The 24386-nt window shown below is 40.9% G+C and overlaps 1 protein-coding gene across 1 annotated transcript; it reads right to left on the reverse strand.

Moving 5' to 3' along the window:
* Positions 1 to 3156: 3156 nt before the first annotated feature.
* On the reverse strand, positions 3157 to 22224 carry SHISAL2A (shisa like 2A). The gene is made up of 4 exons (XM_066556090.1): positions 21721 to 22224; positions 13972 to 14111; positions 7712 to 7789; positions 3157 to 3661 (listed from the first exon to the last, which is right to left on the reverse strand). Exons 1-3 carry the CDS (start codon positions 21900 to 21902, stop codon positions 7758 to 7760), a joined length of 354 nt encoding a protein of 117 aa, XP_066412187.1. The 5' UTR covers positions 21903 to 22224; the 3' UTR covers positions 3157 to 3661; positions 7712 to 7757.
* Between the last annotated feature and the right edge of the window lie 2162 nt (positions 22225 to 24386).

Genomic DNA, 24386 nt, shown 5'->3' on the forward strand with positions numbered 1-24386 from the left:
CTTACACTGTTCCCACTAATCAATTTCACCACTCTGTTTGCTGCTGCCATCAAAATGTACTCTCAGTATATAAAGCAAGGCTCTTCAACAGTTTTTTTCTAAAGGATGTGGGTTGGAAAATGCATAGGAATAATGGATGGGACTAAAAAGATGTTTTCAAGTGGCTGGTTTATAATACATGTGAAATCTAAATTTCAGTATATTGGCCACAGACTTAGAGATTTCAGAAATGCCTGGGTAGGTTCTTCCCATACAAAGGTATCATATACACACTCTACACACATCTCAGGAACTACAGAATGACAGGAAAGAGATGCTAAGTGCAATAATCCTGCTGAGCACTAGAAACCAGCACCTGTTCCACAGACCCAGAAATAAACGGTGTAGGGAACTTGCAGAGATGGTTCTTCAGATGAGGTTTTCAACTTTTTCAATTTCTCTCTGCAGCAGAAATCTCTTTTTTTTGAACCAGACATCCTTCACCTGGCTCAGATTCTTGAAAAGCCAGTCCATTGTAGAATCCTCTCATCCTCTGCTTTTAATCAGTATTAGTGGATCTCTACCCCACTATTTAGTAGCTATTAAAATATGTACTTTTTCTGAAATTCCTGCAGTCCCAAACAAATGACTATGAAAATAACAAGATCACTTCAAAATCTATTGGACAATTTTTTAAATTCCTTACTTCACCTTAAAAGACAGGATTCCTGTGAGCTTCAGGCTAACAGAACAGAACTCCAAAACTTCTCATTTTTATTCCTAGGAAGTAGCTGAATCTTTATGCTTTTCCTGCCTCAATTATTCCAAAACTTGAAGGATGTAACAGTTGTGAGGATCTCTAGCATTTGTCATGTTAGGAAAATCATTAAAACAGGCATTATTTTCATTCAGTAAAACTGACTTTTCTTTGGTCTTTCTTCCCTAATTTAAAAATTGCAAAGGATAAAGTCTTCAGAAATTATTTTTAAAGTGAATAATTAATTAAAAGTGATTATTACGAAAATCATTACATACTTGACTGATTGTGTGGCAGTATTGATTAGGTGTTTTCTACTTAGACACAAAGTCAGATTAAGGCAGTTACTAATATTGCATTATCAGAGAATGGTAGGGATGACAAAAGTAGATCACTTTGCAGTGAGCTGCCACTTCTGCCAGGGTGACTCCAAAGGAAGAAGGAGCCAGGCCCAGAACTGCCAGTGGGGATCAGCCAGCCTGGTTGGGACCAGGAAATCCATCAGGGGCTGCTGCTCATGCTGCTTTGCTGGTATCTGTGTGTGCACACACACAAACACACTTTCTACATCCCACAGTCTGAGAAGCTTATTTCACCCAACTTTGATTTTGTCCCTATGATTAGAAAAACTCCTCAACTTTAAAAAACAATAAAAAATGCTCACAGCAACTCCTGTGAGATTTAGTAGCTTCTGTATGGCTGATGGCACAACAGCCCTGAATTTGCTTTATGTGGTAATTTAAGCAATTTAAGCTTAAAATGTTCCCAGGGCAAAAATTAGGGCTATGTCTAACAAGTACATTAGGGCTTATTATGCCTATTAAGCACAGGGAGTCGCCCTTGTTGTGACTGCACATTACATTTGAAAGCTGTTCTGGGCAGTGTGCTGATTCCCTAATCAAACTTGTGTGGGAGGTACTTTTTGGTGACATTTAGAAACCCTCAATTACAAAGCAACTAGCTAAAAGGGCAAAGGAATGGGTTTTCCTAAGCACAGTGACAGAAAACAAAAACAGATATTGGGCATAACCAAAGAACTGGAACCATTCTTTTTGCATTCTGTTTTTTACTTTTAATTCTGTTACTTTGGTGCCTTAAGAGACTCAAAATGAATAAATAGTCCAGTATCTGAGGGGAAAAATAACCTCGTTACTTGAGGAATCAAAGATTTTGAAATTGCCCAAGAGACAGAAATCAAAGATATTTTGATCTTGCAACATTCAAAATATCCATCTTGTTACTTTTAAGCATCTTTAGAATTTAAAAATTAAAGAAGTGCTGACTCAAATTTGTATGAAGTTAAAATAACTTAAATTTTTTTTTTCATCTTCCATAAATCTTTTATTGGTGGTTCAAAATGAAGCATATGCTTCCAGAACTTTTATCTCATGGCTGGCACCCTCCAAGGAAACCAGACAGCAAAACTCATAAATCCTTTCCCTTCTGCTCTTTGACAGTCCCAATCAAGAAAATTATGAGGCTGGAAGATCAGGTTTATGTCCTGTTGTTATAAAAACATTTTCTTTATGCATCCAATGTGGTTTCAATTTTCTGCCAGTCCATAGTGGCAAACAGCAGTTTAATGAGATATTATATACAGACAGCTATTGGAAGAACACACAGCACATTCTCTACTTCAATGGGAGGCACTGTGTATTATTTCACACAAGAGCAGATGAGATCAGAAGCACTTTGGGGTTTTGATGCACAGTACCAGACAGCTACAGAGTTTCAATTTCAAGCACTATCACACAAAAAGATGTTACTCCCAAACAGTAGACAAGGATTCTGTCTTAACAAGTTGAAGTATAACAACAGACAAAATTGACATGGTAGGTAAGTATTTTAGGCCTGATCTGCAAATGGAAGTTATAATGTCTACTGCCTTCATATCAACAGCATGGTTAAACAGTTTTGAAATTCTTTTGATCTCACCTCACTCACCTTAAAAAACCCTCACAAGATGAAAAGAAATCATTATCACTAATGTTCATGATTTCAAGACTGAAAGCTTGAAAGAACTGACAACTCAAATATGACAGTTAAGATTGTGTTGGCTGTTCCTAAGACTTCTGGAGAAATAAAATGTGCAATTAGAGCTCTTTGATTACCTGAAGGAAGCTCAACACTTCACAAATTAGTGCTCCAAACTGAATTACTACTGGAAAATTTTAGTTTGCTTCCCAATAAATATTCCAACATGTTTTGATGAAGAATCTGCAAAACAACTGTTGATGTTTATTTCAATTCATTTCAGTGTATACCAATGCCAGTGAAAACAGCTTAAATCTTAACTCCCCTACAAAAATTTATTCTTTATTAACTTCACCTTTTGTTAGAAAATTCTTCAAAATAATTTCAAGATTCACAAGAATCTTCTGAGGAAACAAAAGTGAGGGGAAATGATTAATTAAGAAAAATACAACACAAATGCCAGATTTTATTGAGGTACTACATTCACATTGGTTTGTGCACTGAACAGTCACATTTGGCTAAAGACAACCATGTTCATGACATGACAACACCACACTGAGATGGCACATGGGGAAAGCTTAAAATAAAGCTTGGTCAACATGGTGTGCCAAACTCTGCTCTTCTTGAAAACTGCATTATCTCACTGGAATTGCACGGGGTAGAGACAACTTGCATGAAAATGACTGAACAGCAGTAGCTGACATGTGCAAATCAAAACACACAACTTCTCAGAATAGCAACCATACACAGACACAGCCTGGCCCAGCTTCAGATTGGCCCTGGCTATAGACAGGGGTTGTAAGAGCCAGGAAACACCTCTGGAAGAGTGAGTCAGGTTCTTGTGGCTTACAGTCACACTCCATCCTTGTGCCTTAGGAAGTGTCTTGAAGTCACTTGGCTCTGGCAACAGCTTGTTTTGGTGGGGGCTTTGTCATGGATGCAGCTCTGTATCTGCAAAATACCAGTAACAGTAACGAGGTAGACTGAAGAAGGGATTGAATTTTCCCCTACAAAAGAATCCAGAACAAACCACGCAGCTCAATCCATTTCACTGGCACAGATACTTCTTTCCAAGTATCTCATTATATTCCTAACCTTTATTAGGTGAAGAATAGCACCCCTAAAGTGCATTACTAGAGCTATGAAACACTAAGTGCCTCCTCTGGGGGTGTTTGTGCTGCTCCTCTGCTGGGCAAGTGAGAACTTCCCCTTGCATGTGATAAAGGCCCACACACAATGGTGCTGAAACAAAACAAAAAAGGTTTTGTACATAAAGACAGTCATTCACCTAGCATTTCTATACAGTGCCTCTTGGAAAATGCACCATTAAAATCTACACCAAACCATGCAGTTAATTTCTTTTTAATGATAGACATACTTACAATGTGTGCCTTTAACCCTGAAAGACACCAGAATATATTCCAAACTACATTTGAGGAATTTCTATACAAAATAAATTGCTGTATTGCTCTACTGCTCATTTAAGCAGGATTGATTCTGAGGTAAAACACAACAGCTGTTGGTACAGATGGATTAAGAAGCAAATGTTTGTCTGGATATGCAAAAAAATGGACATGCACTGAAGTCTGGCTGGACAATTTCAGCTAACTCAGCTACTGACAGAAGTTCTGAAGCATGAAATCTTGGGCTTGAGGCAGATGGCAACTAGCAGCAGGAGCATCCTAACCACCAAAGAACATCAGTACTGATTCACTGAGAGGAATGATGCTCATCTGAGTTATCAGTGATACTTTTTGTAGATTCAAATTCTAGATTGTTTTCTGCTGAAGACTCTGAGGATAGTTACACATTCCTGATGAACTTAAATGAAAAGCTGAGACATACATGTAAAGTGAGATTTGTACACTTCCCCAGCACTGCAATCTGGCTGACAGCAGTGTGCTCTGGCAGCTGAGGAGGCAAACCCCATCTGGGGTGTGTCAGACACCAATAAATGGCCAGCTGCTCAGAAGAGGGGGTTATCCTGCTGCACTGAGCCTTGCTGCAGTCTCACTGTGAATGAAGAGTGTGGTTCTGGGTTGCACAATTTAAGAAGGATGTTAAGGTACTCAAAAGCATCCAAAAGAGACCAACTAAGCTGCAGAAAGGGCTGGAAGGACAGGTGGCAGGAGTGTCCCATGAGCAGTGCCTAAGGACTTTGGGCTTGTGTACTTCAGGGACAAGGAGGCTGAGGGGTGACCTCACTGCCCTGTCCAGCTCCCTGAGGAGGGGAATGTGGAGAGAATGGCCCTGGCACAGGTTGCCCAGAGAAGCTGTGGATGCCCCATTCCTGGAAGTGTTCAAGGTCAGGTGAGATGGAGCTCTGAGCAACCTGGTCTACTGGAAGGTGTCCCTGCCCATGAGAGCAGGATTGGAACTAGATGATCCTGAAGGTCCCTTCCAGCCCAAACCATGCTGTGATTCTCTGATCTCTTCTCCCTGGTATCCAGTGAAAGGATGCATGGAAATGGTTCAAAGCTGCACCAGGGGAGGTTTACACTGGATATTAGGAAGCATTTCTTTACTATTTAGTCAGCTTCTTCAATTATACTTGAGGACTTGGTTTCTCCTTTTTAACTACAGTACCTTGATTTTTATTCTATTTCACTTTTTTTAAATTTAGGAACATTTCTTGAGGGCACAGAAATAATTCTGAAAGGTAGTTTTAGCCCCAGAGTCTTGCAACTCTTCTCAGGGTGGTGTCATTCAAAAATTTTATTCATGTGCTCTTTAGTTCTTCAGCCAAGCTCTTACTACTTATCTGGGATAATGTGCCAGACACTTCCCAAGACATCCTTCTTCCCTCCAAAAATGCGCTTGAGAATGAGTCACTGAAAATTTCCCTTTTCATAACAATCTGTAATCACAGCCACTTGTTCCCACTTACCTGATAGGCAAAATTACCTTGACAAAGAGAGAAATTAGACTGATTTGTCATGATCTGTCTTCACTAAATCTGTGTCAGATTTTTCTTGTGCATAGGTCAACTACTTAATAATTTAATGTATTATCACTCTAAGTTAGAAGCAATGCCTTCATCTGCCTAGCTCCTCCCTTTCCCTTTGAAAAGCTAAGAGCTGTGTTTGCCCTTTTGCTGGAAAAGAGCAAGCAAACAAACCTGAATTGTATGCTGAACTACACCAACCACAAGGGGTCCTGTTCCTAATTAAAACTCAGTGAATTTGGCAGAAGAAATATGCCTGCTAAAGGAAATCTAATTGGCACCTGTAGCTTTCTCCCAGCAGTAGAAATTTGTAACAACTGATGGACTCTCTGGATTAATGCTGCACTGTGAAGTGGCTCTCCATGACAGGTGTGGGTATGAAATCTGCAGCAAGCACATGTGGAAAGCAGGAGACAAAAAACAACGAGAGACCTGGAATTTCTATCAACACTTAGCCATATTATGTGTTGAAGTTCAGAAAAGATCCTTGCCTCCTTTTCCATTCTGAATCAGGAAGGAAAAAGGCTCACAGGCTAAGGACATAGTTTTCCTGGACTTAGCTCCAAATGAGATCTCAAGTATTTTCAGTCTTCACTACAATTCCAGACTCATTTTGGCAAAAAAAAAAGTTGTGTAATTAATACACAAAAAAAGCTTCCAGATCTTTTGGTCTTTATATAATGCATGCATATATATCTATAATGGTCTTTATATAATGCATATATAATCAAACCCTACCCAAGTCCTTTGCAGCTCTCTCTCAATTCTCTCCCTGTAAGCAACAGTGGGTTAGCAGGCACCCTGTAAACATCAGCCTCTCTACCATGACAGAAAAGAAGGCAAAGAGAAGCATGAGGAAATGAGAGGCTCATGGCCTTCAAAAAGCAATGCCACATTCACAGAGCTCAGCTCATCTCAGTACTTGGTGCTTGCCTGGGATATTTTTGGATTTTCTCACTACAGACGGCTTTCTGACTGCAGGATCCATTTTAGTCTTTCCATGGCATTTTTCTCCCACAAGCCATTTCATTTGCAACAGCAGAAAAAAAAAAAACGTGTGGAGGTGGTTAGGAGTTTTGAAATTAGTTTTGTTACACTTCAGTCTTTTTATAAGGAACAGGAGCCAAAATCAACTTGTTATGCTGATAAAGAGTTCTGAGAAAGATGCATTTGCACTTGGGATGCACAGCGTGGCTTTTTTTAAGGGTACAAGTGAAACAGGGAAGTCTTGACTCATTTACTTTCCTGCTCATCTGAAAACAGCTGCTGAGCAAATAGGACCACTTATTTTTCTTGTGCTAGACATTGGTGATCTGCAGCTATTCTCACATTCTGTGGCTGTTAAGCCATGAGCTTTCACCCCCTGCAGAAAGTAAAATGCATGTTTCATGCCATTTGAAGTCCTTTGCATTATTCATAAAGTCCTCTTAAGTCTGAAGTACAGCTCATCTGTACTGGGGTACATTTTAAACACTGTTCTCCATGGTCTGTGCCATAGGCAGTTTGACCTTTACACATTATTTCAGCATAAAAATCAACTTTCTTGCAAGATAACCCTCTCCAGTTCTGTAGCAAAATTTACCTGGCACTGATTCCTGCATCCCCAGGAAAACTGCCCAACAGAACTTCACTGCTTTCACCCTTCATCACACAGGAGCCTTTCTGGCAATTCATCACTAAAGAAATTCTTTTGAATAAGTTACAGTGTCTGCCTCCACAGTAAGCTCTGGTGCACCCAGGCCAGCTCAGGGAAAGGACAATAACAGCATAAGGGAATATAATCTTGTCTGGCACATAACCATGATGGAGTATTCAGTGCCAGTAAATCTGGAAGAGATTTGTCTGGGGAAGGACTCTGTCCAAGTCTCTGCAGATACATCCCTGTGCAAGGACAGCATCAGGGCAGTGTGTAAATGAATCAGCCAGAGACAGTTTGCTAGTGCTTTTCAAAAAGTTAAAAACCCACATAAAGAATAATTTTATAAAATCCATGTAAAACAGAGTAGAGAGTATACAAATACAACAGAATAAGATAAAAAGAAACATTCTCATGGTACCTCTTTTCTTCATAACATTGGTAGAATCCATTCAGTGCCTCTGTCTTTAACATATCGAACTCCCTCTGGCCTCACTGTCTGTAAAACAAAGGCATTTTTAGAAGAATTAAGAGCATTATTCTTCCATCAGTTGCAAGTAGTAATACATAAATATGCCCACTGCATTAGAAAAACCACAGTTCCTGGAATCTTCTACATTTTTTAGATGAGACAGATTAAATCCATTCCACTTTGCATTCCTGGGCCTCAGGGAGGCTGCAATTATTAACTTGTGTTAAAAAGGAATAGACATCAAAGAGAAGAGCAGTTTAAGGAAGCAGCACCGTGGTATAAGCTGGGCTTGTAGCAGGAAATCAGAAAGTCTCCTGAAAGAAATTGCATTAAAATTTCCCATATTCAAGAAAACGGATGAGAAATCTCAAACTTTCATCCCTCTCCAAACATAATCAGTCACTGCTGCTTTCAGTCACCTTCATCCAGTGACCCCAAAGCTCTGTGTGTGTAGGGAGGCTCACAATATTTCTTTGCAAGTGTTACCCAAGTTTTATAGAAAGATTAATGTGATGACAGGAGCAGATAAAACTATTTTTAGTTAAGCATTTTACCAATTTCCCACCAAATCTTTAGTTCTGGCATCTCCCATCTTCTGAGTGTTTGATTTTGAAGCTTAGTAGCATTTGAATATTGTTTTTCAGAGCACAGCTTCATAGGTTAATGTAAGAAATAGTTAAAATTCCACCAGCTAACTGGTACAGACACTTGCTTGGAGCAGAAGGGCAGGAATCTTTTGATTCAGTGCAGATAACTCAAGTTTGCCCATCTGAGCAGAGTAACTAAAGCAAAGGCAGCCCACAGTGGATCACTGCAGGAAGGGAGGAGAGAGATACTCTGCCAGTTTTCACTGATCCCTGCTGGCAGCTGAGAAAACAAAGCTCTAGAAGAAAAGACTTTCCTAAATGCACTCAACTTTATTTCCTTTTTTATCTGATATTTGTTCTTCCATTCCCTTCCCACTATTCTCATTCTGTTTCCAGTCCTTATTTTCTGCTACTATCCTTCCCACGATAGTGCCCACATCCATGAATAACAAGTCAAATTTGGAGACTCTCCTCCCATTTCTCTGCCTTAAATCTCAACCCTGTACATGATTTCCCCCTCTGCCAGGCTCCCTGTCCATCTCTCTCCCCAAGCACCAGGCTTCTGCTCCACTTGCTGGCCCCCAGGACCTTCTCCATCCCCTCCAGCATCGCTGCCTCCCTGCCCTGCTGCTCCCAGCTCCATCAGTCCCATCCCTCTTCCAAAAGCTCCCAGGAGCATTCAGCTCCTTGAAGTTTTCTCCTTTATCTGCCAGCTCCAAAGCCTCTCCCTGCTTTATCCTGTCATCTAATTCTCCTTGTGGAGCTCATCAATCTTCCTCCCAGGCCTCCCTGGATTTCCCATTACCCTTTAGTTCAACACTGTCTTTGACCTCATTTTCCATTTTCCCAAGTGTGGGCCAACACAAAGAGACAGAAAAGATAAACTTAACTGGGCAGGGTACTTTTCTCCAGCCAGTGTGTGGGGAAGGGATTGAAAAACAGATTCCCTATATCCAAAAAGGGATGAAAAGTTGAGAATGCTAAAATTTTAATTTTATAAGAACCTGAAGCAAAGCAGATTGAGAAAGGGGAATTATTTGTTATTGAGGTGTTTTGAAAGCTGAATTTTATTTTCTTTTGTTTGAATTGAAAAAATTGCAATTTGGTTTCAAAAATACAAAAACGGGATTTGGTAGTTTAGCATTTTTAAAAATCTGCACAACAGTATTTAAGCTAAGATCTTAGTTGAAAACAACTGAGTTATTTCAGCTGGGAAAAAAAACAAACCCAAAAAGAAGAAAAAAGAATTCTTAGCAGTTACAGAGGAAGGCACTTTATTTTTGAAGCCTACAGCAGCTAGGGGTATATTTGTAGTAAAAAACATCCTTCCTAATGAGCTGCAAAAATCTTGCTGCTACAAGAAAGTCTGGGAAATTTAAAAGCTAAGGAGTCCAATAAAGACATTTCAAAATCCAATCTGTTCTAGTGATGTACCCTTCCATTAAACTTGAATTCCCAGCTTTAAAATGGAAATTTTCTTCATTTCATAAAAAGAAGGCAAAAAAAAAAAAAGTGTTTTTTTCCAACAGTTGAGCCCATTGGCTGATTTTTCCCGATACAGAAATCTGAGGTACATGATAAAAGTAGCCTAACTGGGGAAATTTAAAGCCAGCTACAAGAACACCAAACAGTTGAAATTACTCCTAAACCTAGAAGGCAAAATTATGGGTGTACACTCCAAAAGCCAAGCAGAGCATCTGAATTCAGACAGCAGCTATCTGCTTGCACAACCAATAGTCAGAAATTGTACTGAGCTAAGAAAAACAATGTGTGAGAGTTTTGTGCTTTTTCATCAAAATACCTGAATATTTAATATATGTGAATAACTCCCCATGAGGAATCTTTGATTAAGGAGAGAAATAGGGACAGAAAAGTCATCTGGCTATTTTTCAAGCTGTGTTTTTCCTTGTTATGAAGTGAAACCATGAACTTTTGCAAACTGTGATGTCACTGCTTTGCAAGAGCAAGGAATTAATAACTTCTATTAAAGCACATCTTCCCTAGCACTTACAATTAATTTACAAGGCCACAATTCTTTCACACTCCAACCCAAAGGTCCTTGTCTGACTCTGAACACATTTACAGAGGTCTTCCCATGCTAAATTTTAAGGGAGAAGTATTAGTTATCATCATAAAATGTAATTTGCTATTCATGCTTTGCAGTGGCATGGAGCACTTCATCTCAAAGGTCTTTCCAGACCTGGCAGAAATACCAGGGCAACTCAGAAAATGTGATTAAAAACTGTTTGGGTCATCAAGGCAGAGAGACTCTCTCCACCTTTTATATCTGTGATGGCAAAGCCCATTCTCAGGGGCCAGCAGAGATGATCATTCCTCTCCCATCAGCTGCCTGGTCAAGGCAAGGGTATGGGGAAATCCAGAGCCACACCTTTTCCAGGGGTGCCTCTGAATTTCCCCTTTTCTGCCTGTTTACCACTCCCATCCTGATAATTATGCAATATTTACTCAGTCCTCCTTATCTTGCACTGTGGGGATGTTCCAGCATTATTCATTCAGCCTTAACAAAACACTTAAAATCCTGTGACTTCTACCTTCCCACATAGGGAAGGGGATAAACCTTTTGCAGAAAGAAAAGTTTTTTGTTAAAAGAAGAACAAAGCACATGGCCAAATTCCCTTTCACCTTGAATAAATACATCATGTTTGCATATTCAGGCTTGGATTTCTTCGAGCCTTCTTTTACCACTACTACACATCCCCAGCCTTCAAATGGGAGAAACAAAAACATCTACAATGAGTTCAATGAAAAATACTTTCTCTTGGAAAGAGCTTAACAAGCAACTGAAATGCAGGATCTTCATTTATATGTGTTTGCCTGCACATACTGTCTTGCATATTACAGATCAACTTTGCACTCTACAAATATAAATGTCTGACTCCAGTAACATTTAAGTAGTTCTTCCTTGTCTATACCAGTGGCTGAGCTCATTCTTCCTGAAATTCAATGCTCAGATTAAAATGTAAATTTTTGCTAGGGCTAAAACATCCTTAGCTAACTCAAGAACCCAATCTCTAACACTCAGTGCTGATGCAATGGAAGATCTGTGCTGATGCTATGGAAGACCATTTGTTTAAGGTTAAACAGAGGCAAATTCCAGTAGATATGCTTTTTGTAGAATCAGAAACTTTAATAAAGGGCTTCATATTCAGTTTATTGTTAGATTTATCATTGATCTGGATATTGTTTCTGTAAAAATTCAACCACTCCACTTCTGTATTTTGGAGATCTTGGATGAGCCTAAGAAAAAGAACAATGACCAACTTTTGTTATTATGTGAGATAGGGAAAGGCATAAAATAACCAATTGTTTGTTTAATGAGATATGAAACTCCAACTGAGCTGATGTATTATGGGTGAAATTGAATATAATAAAAAATACTACTTTCAAAAATGAGTGCTCTCTGAGTGCTCCAGGAATCCAGATGTTGCACAACAACTAGAGTGTAACACAGCCTTCATCTAAAGGCAAAATTATGCCAGTTCAGAAAAAGCTGTGTTGAACTGAGTTCATACTTAAAACTCACAGCCCTCAGGACTGCAGCTTTCTGAAGCGTCTAAAAACTGTTTTAATTTTTTAATTTGTTTTTATTGCTTATGTACAGTTATCCTGCATTCTCAGAAGAACTGAAAGATGAGGAGAGAGGCTGTTTTTATTTTCTCCAGGGCTGCAAGCAGCTAACCAGCCATCTTGTCAGACACTCAGCCCTTGCATGACTTCCATGCAAAAGAAACCCAAGTATGATGAAGGCAAGCAGTGAAATGAAGGCTTGTCAGTGAAATCCTAAAACATTTCTAAAGATCTCTCAACCTTGGCAAAGCAACTGGCTTTCAATTTCCAGCATCCCACCTCACCAACAGCCAAAGCTATGAGAATTTGGATGTGAAATAATTTTCATTTGAAGCAGCCAAAGAAGCAGAATAATAAAAGCAAAAAACACAAGATGAGAGCAGTCAAACCCGTGTTTAAATACAAAGGAATTTGTCCAAGCAAAGCTCCAAACCACACAGAAGATGGCTGGGAAAAAGCAAAGATCCCTCAGCTTCCCTGCCTCGTAAGGTTCAGAATTGTGGCTTGGGATGCCTACATGAATGCTGGGTCATCAGTGGGATGCTGTTCACCTCATCCTACAAAGAGAGGAACAGCCTCTGCCACCCAAGCAGGATGTGGGTTTGCAGCAGGGCTCAGGTCCCTACAGAAAGATGGAATTGCTTGGCAGCAGTGGTGCAGTAGCAGCACCTGCCTCCTTCCCAGCTCCTCATGTGCTAAACATGTCTGGCACAAAAATAAAAGGCATGAGAAATACAGAACTGCTGTCCTGGCAGTGGATTAAGAGCTGCTGCCATAGCAGGAAAACCCAAGGGAAGAAATTGAACAGCAACATGTTCAAAAACATAATGCCTGTTTATAATTAAGACACAACCATCTTGTAGAGGAGCACGAGAGCATTTTGTTCATCCCACCCAAGAGTTTATTTAGGCTGTTCTAGCTAGCAGGTCTTAATTCCACTCTCTCTCCAGGATAGTGTGAAGTTTTCAATTCGTAGATTAGTAGCAGTTTGCTGAATGTGTGACTTCAGCAGCTTGCTCACCTCACACAGCTACAAAGGAAGGCTTTGCAGTTCTGACAGCTCTATGAACCCTTTTTAAACCAAAGCCTGCATTCTCTGGAGAAGAAAATTACACATAGGAAGCTTGATATGAAGTGGACTGTGTTAACTAGACACTCAGGAGGGGGCTTACTGCTCTATAATAAGCTGTAATTACAGAAACTCATTGGTCATTTACTGCCATGCAGGTGTAGAAGCATTTTAAAATAACAAGTAAAGAGAAAACTTGAGCTGAGGGGACTTTTTACCTAGCATTTGTTGAATTTCCAATGCCTACATAAGTAGGCATTTTATTTCCTACAACTTTACTGGTTGAACTGCTGAAACAGTTCATTTAAATATTTAGGAAGTCCAAGACAAAGGGTGAAACTTATCACACCCCATCTTGCCAAGGGAGATTTCACAAATGTAGTGAACTGGAGCAGCAGCAGCAGTAATTTTCCCATGTGAGTGGGTTAGTGCAGACTACATGCACTGTTCCTGCAGGCATCTGCCAACACAGTCTGGGCACAAAGGCATGGACTACTGCTAATGAAACAGTTTTAGAATTCAAAGTCTGGATTCTATGTCAGGAAGAAAGGAAAAAAATAAAAAGAATGACCTCTCTCTGTCACAAGAAAATACACTTGAACTCTCTCCTGAGATTCTTATTCCTAGAATGAATCACTACTATATGTTTATGTACTCTTGACAGGAAATCCAGAGCAACTAAATCAATAAGTCTCTTCCTGATAAAGGGGCTAATTTACCCTCACCCAGTATTGCAAACTTCTACATTTTTCCTACTACTAAATAAATATACTAAGCTTGTGCTAAATGTTTTGAATTTGGTGCAGATTTCACAGAGCAGGCATACAGCAGGACAGCTTGATTACATCTTGACATTCCCATCAGAAAGAAAACACACACTGTTGGATTCCTCCACATCCATTTAAAGACAGAGTAAGGCTTTTCCTCTGCAGGTGATAATGCACATCAATAACAACTGGTCTTACCTGCTGTCTGTAAGCTCAAACCAGTATCAAGTTTGCTGCGTGGCTTGGTGCTGATAAACAGGTAACAGAGAACACACACAGTGATGATAAAAGCAAAGAGGACCACTGCTGCTATTGACAGGCCCACGAGTGCTCCAACACTAAGAGAGAAAAACAAAAACAATTAAGTGTACAAACAGCCTGGAGGACCCATTAAAACAATGGTCAAGTTGAAGTCTGGAGTTTACTTGTACTCAGGCATGGAAGTAACTCTGTATTTTGCTGTAAATCAAAGTTGAGAGCTCAATACTTCAATTGCATAAACTGCAGTTATTTCACTGTCCTCAGAAGGGTCAATGTCATTACACAGCAGTTGAACATCCGGCCCTCAGTGACATTTCATGCATATTACTCCTGAGTCTGACATAAGTGTATTTATGAAAATCAGAAATAACTTCATGCAGTAACTGATATCAGTGAGATCAAAAACTTCTTCAGTGCATACACTGAGAGGGATTCTAGGGTTCCAGGCAGCTCAAACTACATGACTATTAAAGCTGTATTTTCAGTCTGAAATGCCATTTTTATAGTATAAAAACCCATGCAATCTATGTTATTCAATTCTGTTAGCAGCTCTGCAGAGCAGGGTGGAGTACTGTGATTGCTGTTCTGCCTTTGCATAAATGAAATAAATCTCCAATCAAGACTGGAGAAATTCTCCCATGATCTTTGTCACAGTAAAAGGAAAACTAAAGCTGAATTAGTTTACTCACAATATCAAAGGCATCAAAGAAGCAGGAATGAATTACTCTGGAGGCCAAACATACAGTACTATATGTAGATTTTATCAAGGTGCTATCCTGCAGAATAAAAGCTACTTTATACATCTCCCATAGGCATACAGTGAGACACTATATGTATACACTGAAATCTCTCCTGATTTCCAGCCCTTATTTTCAAGTCTTTTCCTAATATAAAATTCTCCTGATGAAATAAAGGATCCAATATAATACAGACTAGCTATCATTTCCTACACTCTCCTGGGCCATTTGATGCCTTCCATGTTCCAGTCCTCTATTCTACAGTCCATGACAAAGATTCTGACTTCTGGTGAAATCAAACAGCAGCTTTTTGGTCACAGATGAGGAGTCTGAGGACTGAGAATCCTTATATTACTGCTCTGGTATATTTACAGTTTTGACAGATGTCAAAAGGACAGAGAAGAGATGAATGTCTTGAATTCTACAAGCTCCATCCTCTAGTCATAAAAATGCCTTTATACATCACTGCCATCAGGGAGAAGTGAACTCTACTGTGGCCTTGCAGGAAGATGAGAAGAATTGTGCCTTGGGATGTTTTTATGAATTTTACATTCAAGATACTGCAAAGTTTCTCTACAAGCTCCCACAGCACCAGCACACAGATATGTCCACAGGAGAAATTCTTAAAATCAGCAGGATGAGAACAGCAGATATTGCTATGACTTTCACATGAGGTTTTCATTAGTTACTGGTCAGATTAAGTAATGAAGTTTGGGCAACATTTAGCTCCATGCACAGCTAAAATAATTTGTTATCAGCAAAATGGTTCTGCAAAGAACAGCTTTACTCTTCTGAAGATTTTTCATGGTATTTATCATCTGCATTAAATAGGATATCCTGATGTCTTTGTGCATATATGTACATATTAAGCAAATTTTTCCTTACTGTTTTTTGGCTCAAACAAAATTTGCAAGCAATATTCTGCTTACTATGGAATCTGAATATGACCTACACTCAGAGATCTCACCTGGGTTCTGGCCTTATTTTGCATTTTCACTTGAAACACCTTGACCCAAATAGACAAAATAGAAGACATACATATTACAGAAGGCTGGATAGCCATAGAATCATGTGATACAACCAAGGCTCTTCAGAAACAGTTATTTGTGCTTTTTTGTCATGACAGTACACGCTTTATTGTAAGATTTCATTTAAATTCCAGCCCACAGTGCAGGACTAAGGAGGTTCTCACCATTAAGCAAACATTAAGCAGAGTCAGCTGCCCTAAAGCCAAATAGATCAAATACATACTAATGATTATACATTTTTCTATTCAGACATCTGTTCCTTCTTGGCTGTAGCTCTTCTCCATGCAGTTGTAGAAGATGACATGGACAATACAGTTGTGTATTGCAGAGCACAAAGAATTTTCAGTATCACTACACAACTTTGGGAGTTACAAAAGGAAAAGGCAAGAAAAACCTGAGGAATTCTCCAGGTCAAAGCTCATCATAGGTTATGTGCTACAAGAAATGTTGATCATGCTCCAGCAGCAAGATGAGAAGATCTCACCAGCATCACAAAACCAAACAGACACTCTGATTCCACTTCCTGAATGAATCAGGAATCAGGACAATGTGTACCTACTCTTTTTAAACACACAATGTTTTGCTACCAGATTGTTCTCAAACTGCTGAAGCTGTCAACCCACAGAGAAGGTATAATTAAGTTCTGTAAGATTAATTTTCGTTCAAGTTTGGGGATGGAGGGCTGTTTCTTAATTAATCTAATTCAGAGAAATTTAATATCTCTTCCACAGCTCTGAATACTGACATTTCTTAACCAGAATACAATATTTTCTTTCATTCTTTGCATATTAAAGCTGTTATTAGAAACAAAATACCAAATGACTATGATCACTGACCACTTTAACAATTACACTCCTGAAAATAAAGACAATCTTACAGCATGTCCTCTAGATTCAACAGCAATCACTATGGTGCTGCATATCTGCTTTAAAAAGTCTTTGCTAAAAGATTTTGGCACCTTCCATTCTTTACTTTAAATGCTGTCTGAAGGCCACATAGTAACAGTCTATGGGTCTCAGGGTGTGTCTTCGAGATCAGTCTGACAGCAGAGACACTAAACAAGCAAACTAAAAAGTCCCTCTTGCCCACAGCTGTGGCCTCATTAGTGAGCAAACCCTCCTGCATTAATAACCCACTCAACCCCAAAGCAAATATGTTGCATAAAGATGGCAGTAAAGGCTATGGGGTAGCTGTGACACGAGCAATGTTAAGTTTGGTAGGAGATCCAAACAGAACTCTCCCAAGTTATTTTCCACATAAAGATAGAGCCATACCACACATTTCACTGCTGTTACACTGAGTGCCACATCCAGGCTTGCAGTACAGCCCAAGGCTTCACTCAGCAGAGGCTCCACTCTGCCAGCAGCCTCCCCAGGGATCCCCAGGCTGTGTCCAGAGAGCTGCTGAGCGGCTCCATCGACTTGTCTGTCAGTGGATAATCAGCATCACACCCCTACAGTTATTTTTAGTTCATAACATTAGCCCATCCACACCATCAAAAGCCAGGGAAAATTTAAATATTGGCTAAGCAGAGGCAGTATTGCCCACTGATAGACTGAAAGGAAGCTCATGAGTCACCCGGATTCGAGTAAATCAAATGTTCCCAATGCCATTGTTGCAGTGACGTGTCGTTCACAGTATTTGCAAAGCACACAGATAAATATTCTTGAGAGACTGGAAGAACGGGCACAGAGAAACAAAAGGCTTGCTATTTTGGAAAGCCAAAACAGATGCCTGGAGGTTGGTACAGCCAAGGAAAGCTTGGCCTCAGTATTAGGCCACCATGTAGGTATTAATTAAGAAGGCATTTTGAGTAAAACCTATATGTGGCTTGACAGAATTTTAATCAAATATGTATTATTACATGCAACTTAAAAGATACAGCTTTGGAATGGATATTAGAATTCTATTTGATACTGAAAGAGGCCATTATAAAAATAAGACTTCATAGAAGAGGGACAAAAATAAGCATAAAATATTTTAGAACAAAGAGAAACAAAAAGGCTGACTGAACATAACTGCTTCAGTTCAGTACAAATACCACATGTTCAGCATTTCTCCCCTTCCACTCAGCTTGGGAGGTAAAGCAGATGTGATAACTGCATGGGCATGCACAGCACACTGCTCTGGAGGCTGAGCTGCTCAGTGTTTGGCTCACTGCTGTTTTATAGCATCTGTGTTTGTGGATTCAAAAGCTGAATAACCTTCTGATGAATTCTGCCTTTTCCTAATATTGCCTTCCCTGTTCCATGGGCTCCTGAAAACTGTAAGAGACAGCAAAATGCATCCTTCCCTCTTCTTTGAGGAAATAAGTCTTTCAAGATCTATGATTAAAAAAACCCCCCAAATTTTATTATTTTATTTAGAAAAAAAAAGTATAAGTCAGAAATTAATAATATTATTAATTATATAAAATAAATTTTGCAGAAAATGTGAAATGTGTCAGAGTTGCTCAATAGTCTATTATCTATGATAGTCCAGCAGCTCCCAGTACAGCAGGTGTTTGGATGTTGTCAAATATTGCAGTTTTTGCAGAAGTGGGAGGGGAAAAGAGGGTTCCATGTTGCTAAGGGAATGGGCAGTGTCTAGTTCTAAACATAGTACAGGCAGTAGAGAATTGGCAAGAAAAAAGAAGAGCATAGGCTAGCAAGAAACTATTGATTTGGGTTGCCAAGGCTGCTGGCTTCTCCATGAACTGCTCAATCAGAGCTGGAGGCCAACAGGTCTGGCCATGTCCATCCCACAGCAGGAAAAACAGATGGGAAACGTGCAAGAGTTTCCTGCAATTCCACCTGGTGTGCCACCAAACTGAAGGAACCTCTGAGATACGACCAACCACTTGTGGTGCACTCAGGCACTGCTTTCAAAGACCTGGGGGAGTCAAGCAAATGAAGATTTAGGAAAAGAACGCCCAAGTCCTGGAGTACAGCAAAACCTAAAAGAGTTCCCCCATCAGAGCCTCCTAGTCCTTTCCCTTCCATCTCCAGACTCACCTTGACTGGTTTGCCTAACTCTTGTTTAGTTTTAAATCTTAAGGGTTTCATGTCTTAAAAGTGTGTCCTCAAAGGCTGAAAAAAGCATTTTAAGGATTATTTTATCATATGGCTGTTACCAACCAATATCAGTAAGAGTTTAGTGATCATCAAAACATTCTGAGAGGGCAAAAAATGTTATTTTTATGTTTACTTTAAGCTACTAATTGACCTGTCATGTGAAAATGTATACAGTTCTCAAAATAATGTAATACTATCATGTTTATAACACTATAGTGTTAATAACTAAAAATTATTCTATTTGTTACTGAAAACACTTATAGGAAGTGATTCAATTCTAACCACTCACTAACTTTGCTTAGAGAGGTAAAATGTATTTACTCACCTATTTCTACAACAAATATAGTCATTTATGGTAGGAATTAAGCACAACCAAAACTCCACTAATGGCAATTTCCATGAGACCTTTCAGCAGCTTAGGGCTACTGCAGAAAGAAAGAAAAAGAATCCTTAATTTTCAAAGTTTGAGCCCAAATTTCTGACTTAGATGAAGGCTAAGCAGTCATTTCTCAGATCCTACAAAATCTTTTTAAAGGAAGAGCTTTCAGAGAGGTATTTAATAAAAGCCTCTCCTGGGATTCAGTTCGTGGAGGTAGTTTTTGAAAAGATCAAGCTTTAAGAGTCTTCACTACAACATCCAGATGAGACATTGTGATGCAATATGAACTTATTCCTTCAGTTTTTCTGCCATCCTGAGAAGGTTTGCTGTGATTGAAACAGTCAGAGGTTATGCAAAAATATAGCATTAAAACAGAGTATTTGATAGCAGAAGTGTAAAAAAGGACACTTGGAAGTGTCTTCTCACATCAGAGAATCCAAATAATTGTGTGTCTGTCACAGGGGCGGATGGCTGGGAGATCCCCACAATCGACCCACTCTTTACACCAGACAAAGCAGATTTTAGGTAATAATACGTTAAATATTAGATCAGATAAATTAAAATAATAAGTCCACAGTACTGGACAGCATTAACTCAGGAGCCCTGAGGGAATTCACACGTGGAGCTGCAGAGCTGCTGGCCGAGGTGCTGAGGGCGTCTGGCTGCACAGTGCTGAATCTGAGCCCGCCTATGATACCCAAGTTCACTCTCCCCAAAATGAGGGACAGGTCCTTTGACCTCTACCCCCAGTCATCTCGTTACCATGCTCCACCCCAGGGAGCTGATGGCATTTACAGCTTCCTGACATAAAATCTTGAATGAAAGGATCAACATTAGGAGGAGGGGAAAACACTGCCTTGTAAACCTGCTGGAGTCTATGAAGTGTCAATAGGCACAGGGATAGAGGAACCCAGCAGACAGAGTTACGTGTCTCAAAAAGCCTTTGGACAAAGCCTTGCACTGAAAGTGGAGTTAAAAAGATGGAATTTATATAGGATTAGGGAAAGGTTTTGCTACAAATTTAAGGCTGCTTAAAAGCATAAGGAGCAATGTGCAAGGCTTGAGTCGTCCCTTTTCAGTGTGAAGAAATGTCACTGAGACTGATTTTTATTCATATCTTCATCTATGACCTGGTGAAGAAGGAAATTTGAGTTTCTGATGATCCTAAGCTCCTACAAGCAATCAAATGCTGAGGGCAAGGAACACTACAAGAAAACTAAGTGAGCAGGCAAAAGTGATATACATGAGTTTCAGTGTACATAATGTAACATATAAAGAACAAAACCAAGCCTACATAGCAATAAACTCAGAACAGGCAGTTCTGAACTCCAGAAAAGTTTTAGAGTCTTCAGTGAGAGCTCACTGAAATAATGGAGTGAATGTGAATGGCATAAAAAGACATTAACACATTGGCCACCAACAGAATGGAATTGAGAGCAAGACTGGAGGCAACATTTGGCCACTCTGTAGAACCTTGCCACATCCACACCTTGGGCATGCAGCTCCAGATTATGCACCTCCAACATCAGCCCTGTGGAGTGAAAAACAGTATGGATGAGATGTAACCAAAACGATGGGTGTGACACAGCATCTGCCTCAAGGATAATCCAAAAGCTCTTCCGTTTGAAAGGTGAAAGCTGAGAATAGATGCCCCAAATGCTCACAACATTTTAAACACTGTGCATAAACTGAACTTGCAATTGCTGTTCACCAAATCTCACAATCTGAATACTAGAGGGCACTCCAGAAAAGTAGTAGGGAACAGTATAAAACAGGTAAAAGGATCTATAGTCAAACAGCAGGTAGTGACTGCTGCCAGCAGGGTTGCAGAAGCAGACGGTATAAGCAAGCCCAGAAGGGGATTTGACAAAATCAAGGATAATAAGAAGTCCGTAAGAAACAGAGTGGAAGCCCCATGCAGAGGTGTGACACGGCCAGCCTGGGTGCTGAGGAGCCCGAGGGGAATCAGGCACAAAAAGCAGCCGGGCTGGCTGAGTGCAGCCCTCCTTGCCGCTGCTGGAGATCCGGCCAGAGCCAGGCGGATCCCTGCACTATCCCGGGAGAGCACCAGGCTCATTATCTGCCCCTTCTAAGTGGAAAGTTACGTAGTGCTTTATCTTACATGGTAAAGTAGCTCAAGTCACTGGGAACTTTATGGCACGCAGCATCTTAGGCGCTCAGGCCCCGAGACAGCCGCTCCCCTCACGCCCGAAGGGCGGGAGACGCTCCGGATGCTCTGCCAGAGGCACCGAGCGTTTCCCAGCCTTCCTTCCCAAGACCACGAGTTATTTCCTTCAGAAACTACCCTGGCATGAACACGAGTCTCTCTGGGATGAAGATGCATCTCTACCGCTACTCTCGGCGGGACAAAGGCAGTCTGAAAGTGCCCGGCTACAAGTACCTCACAAACACACACCCGAGCCGAGCTCGGGCGACCACGGGTCTCCCGCCCGGCGCCTCTACCCCGGCAGGCACCGCCGCTCCCCTACCTGAGCCACCACATGTAGCTGTGCTCGTAGGGGAAGAAGCTGTGGGGGTCATCGCAGCAGTACTTGACGTCCTGGAAGCCGCAGCAGAACACGGCCCGGGCGTCGCCGCCCGCCCGCGGGCAGCTGAACCCGTTCACCAGCACCTTGTCGGCGTTGAGGTAACTGCTGCACTCGGCGCTCATGGCGCGGCCGCCCGCCCGCTGCCCGCCCGGCGCCTCGGCTCAGTGGCACCCGGGCGGGAGGCGAGGAGAGGCGAGGCGAGGAGAGGCGAGGTGGCTGTGGCGGGCGGAGCCGGACGGGCAGGGGGCTGCGCTGGCGGCGGGGGCCGCCGCGCCCACTGACCGCGGGGCCGCCACAGGGCGGGGAGCGGCGGGAGCCCTCAGGGCAGGCAGCGGAGGGCGGGAGAGCGCCGTGAGGGGCCGGCCCGTCCCGGGCTGCGGTTTCAGAGGCTGGGGTACGGCTGGAGCTCAGCGCTGGGTCCCATGTGGAGGAGAGCTTTTAGGGGTCCGTCCTTACTCGTAGCTTGGGTGTGGTCTCAGGAAAGGCAAAACAGGGAGAGCACGGGGAGGGATCACACTTCTGTAAGAGTCAGGCCCCCTTGGCTTGATGAGGGGGGAAAGCTCCAGCTCAAAACCAGGCTCAACTCTTAAAGATGCGCTGCGCAAAGTGAGAGGATGAATGACAGTGATGTGGCTGGTGCAAAGACTCCGGAAAAGGGGAGATCAGGAGAAATCGAGTGTTGAATATCAACAAAGAAAAAAGAAAAGATGACAGTGAGATTTTGTGAGTTGTAACTTCATCACTTGAGTTGTTCTGATGAAATCAGATATAATCAGATCAATTATTTTCATTATAAAATTGAGGACTGACTTATTTGGAAACACAGGAAAATGATCTACCAAAGACCACAAGGCAGCCTTTTCACCTCAGTTGTGTCAATAGTGTCAGTACTTGTTAGGATTTAAATGCGTGTCTTGTGTTATTTGAGATTAAGAGACCAATCTCCTGGTCATTTAAGGCACAAAGACATGGGAGGCGTTTTTCTGTGGTTGAGGAAAGTCTCTAATGAGGGAGGGATGGCTGAATCTCATCTCAAAAGCCATCAGTTGGTTGCCTGGATCATGTGTATGAATCAGTCAGCTAAACATCATGTGGTGTGGTGGAAACCAAGAAGTGCTGGGGTAAATGTCATGGATTTGGAGCCTGATTCAAGACTTTGTGAAGTTGCCAATCCTGTGTTCACAACAGAGACCTAAGTCTTACAACTTCCCAGGATGGAGAAATGTCCAATACCAGTCTAAGAGATATTAATCTCTTGAAATGTTTTTATGTACCTTGTTCAGTTGCTAATAATTGTTTTCTTCCAAAACATGAATTGCAATCCTTGTGTTTCTCTCTGATTCTCTCTATCTGTCTGGGATTGTTTTTTTCTTTGTCTTACAGTTTCTTGATCTGTTTTCACTGAGGTTCTGTTCATACCTGAATTCAACAACCAGGGCAGAGAGTCATGAACCCAGGAGTCAATCAGTTCATGTTTTCAAGTCAACATTCCCAAATCAAGTGGTCAAGAGACTTTCAGGAATAGAGAACATTCTTGGTTGTTTTTGTATTTCACACTGCTGTTTTACTTTTGGAGATTTTTCTCTCATTAGTCAGAACTCAGATAACTATTTTCCTCTCAGAATTGTTACTACAGTGATGTGGAACAAATAGAATTACCCATCCCAGTTTTATGCTCAGTCTTACACAAACTTGGATTCATACTTAATAAGATAGACCCGTGTCAGAGTTGGAGTAAAGGTGAATCCTTTGTCCAAACTTAAAGAAATTTAAGTTTCAAAGAAAGCTGAAATGTTCTGGGGTGACAACATCTTTTTTTGCTTGTTTGTTTTATCAATCAGTATACTTATTTACACCAGGCAATCAGTTTGTATTTGCCGTGATTACTGGGTGACAATAATTAGTGTGCTTTCTTGTTGCAATTATTTGGAAAGATTTATATGAAACATTTGAAATATGTTTGAGTTATCTACCTCAGTGACTAAATTAACTACGTAATTGCTGGAGGATTGAAATAAAAAACCATTCTCTTTTGATGAGACACTCAGAAACAGGATTTGAAGTGGGAGTGGGAGGCTCTTCAATGACCAGGGGAACATGTGCAGTTACAAAACACAGACCTCTGCCAGTAAGAGTTAGTTGTTTAGACCTCATAAAATATGTTTTCTTCTCTCTTCACTATTACCAAAATCAATTTAAGTTACTATACAGATGATGAGACAAGTTCTCTCTGCTGAGTGAGGAGTGTGTTTCCACCTCAGAATTAGGTCATCCAGCTTTCAGAGAAACGCAGATCCAAGACCTTTGTATGGCACTTGGAAGTAAGAAACAACATGTCCAGGTATTCAGGAGCAGCTTTCAGAATTGTATCCAAAGCAGGATACTTCTGTTCTCTGAGTGCTGAATTATCATCCTTATGAACAGGAGTCCCTTGAGCAGTGAAGCTCCAGCTCTAATTCTGGTAAAATGTGCTTGCAACCCATACTCCTCTGCAAATCTTTAACTGATTTACTGTTACTCACAATGGTTTCCAAGAGACTGCTATGGCTGTACTTAAGGCCTGTCTTCAAAATACTTGGGGCCATGGAACTGCAGCTTTCTCTTTC

The sequence above is a fragment of the Molothrus aeneus genome, chromosome 9 (assembly GCF_037042795.1).
Source record: "Molothrus aeneus isolate 106 chromosome 9, BPBGC_Maene_1.0, whole genome shotgun sequence".
In the NCBI taxonomy this organism is placed as follows: Eukaryota; Metazoa; Chordata; class Aves; order Passeriformes; family Icteridae; genus Molothrus; species Molothrus aeneus.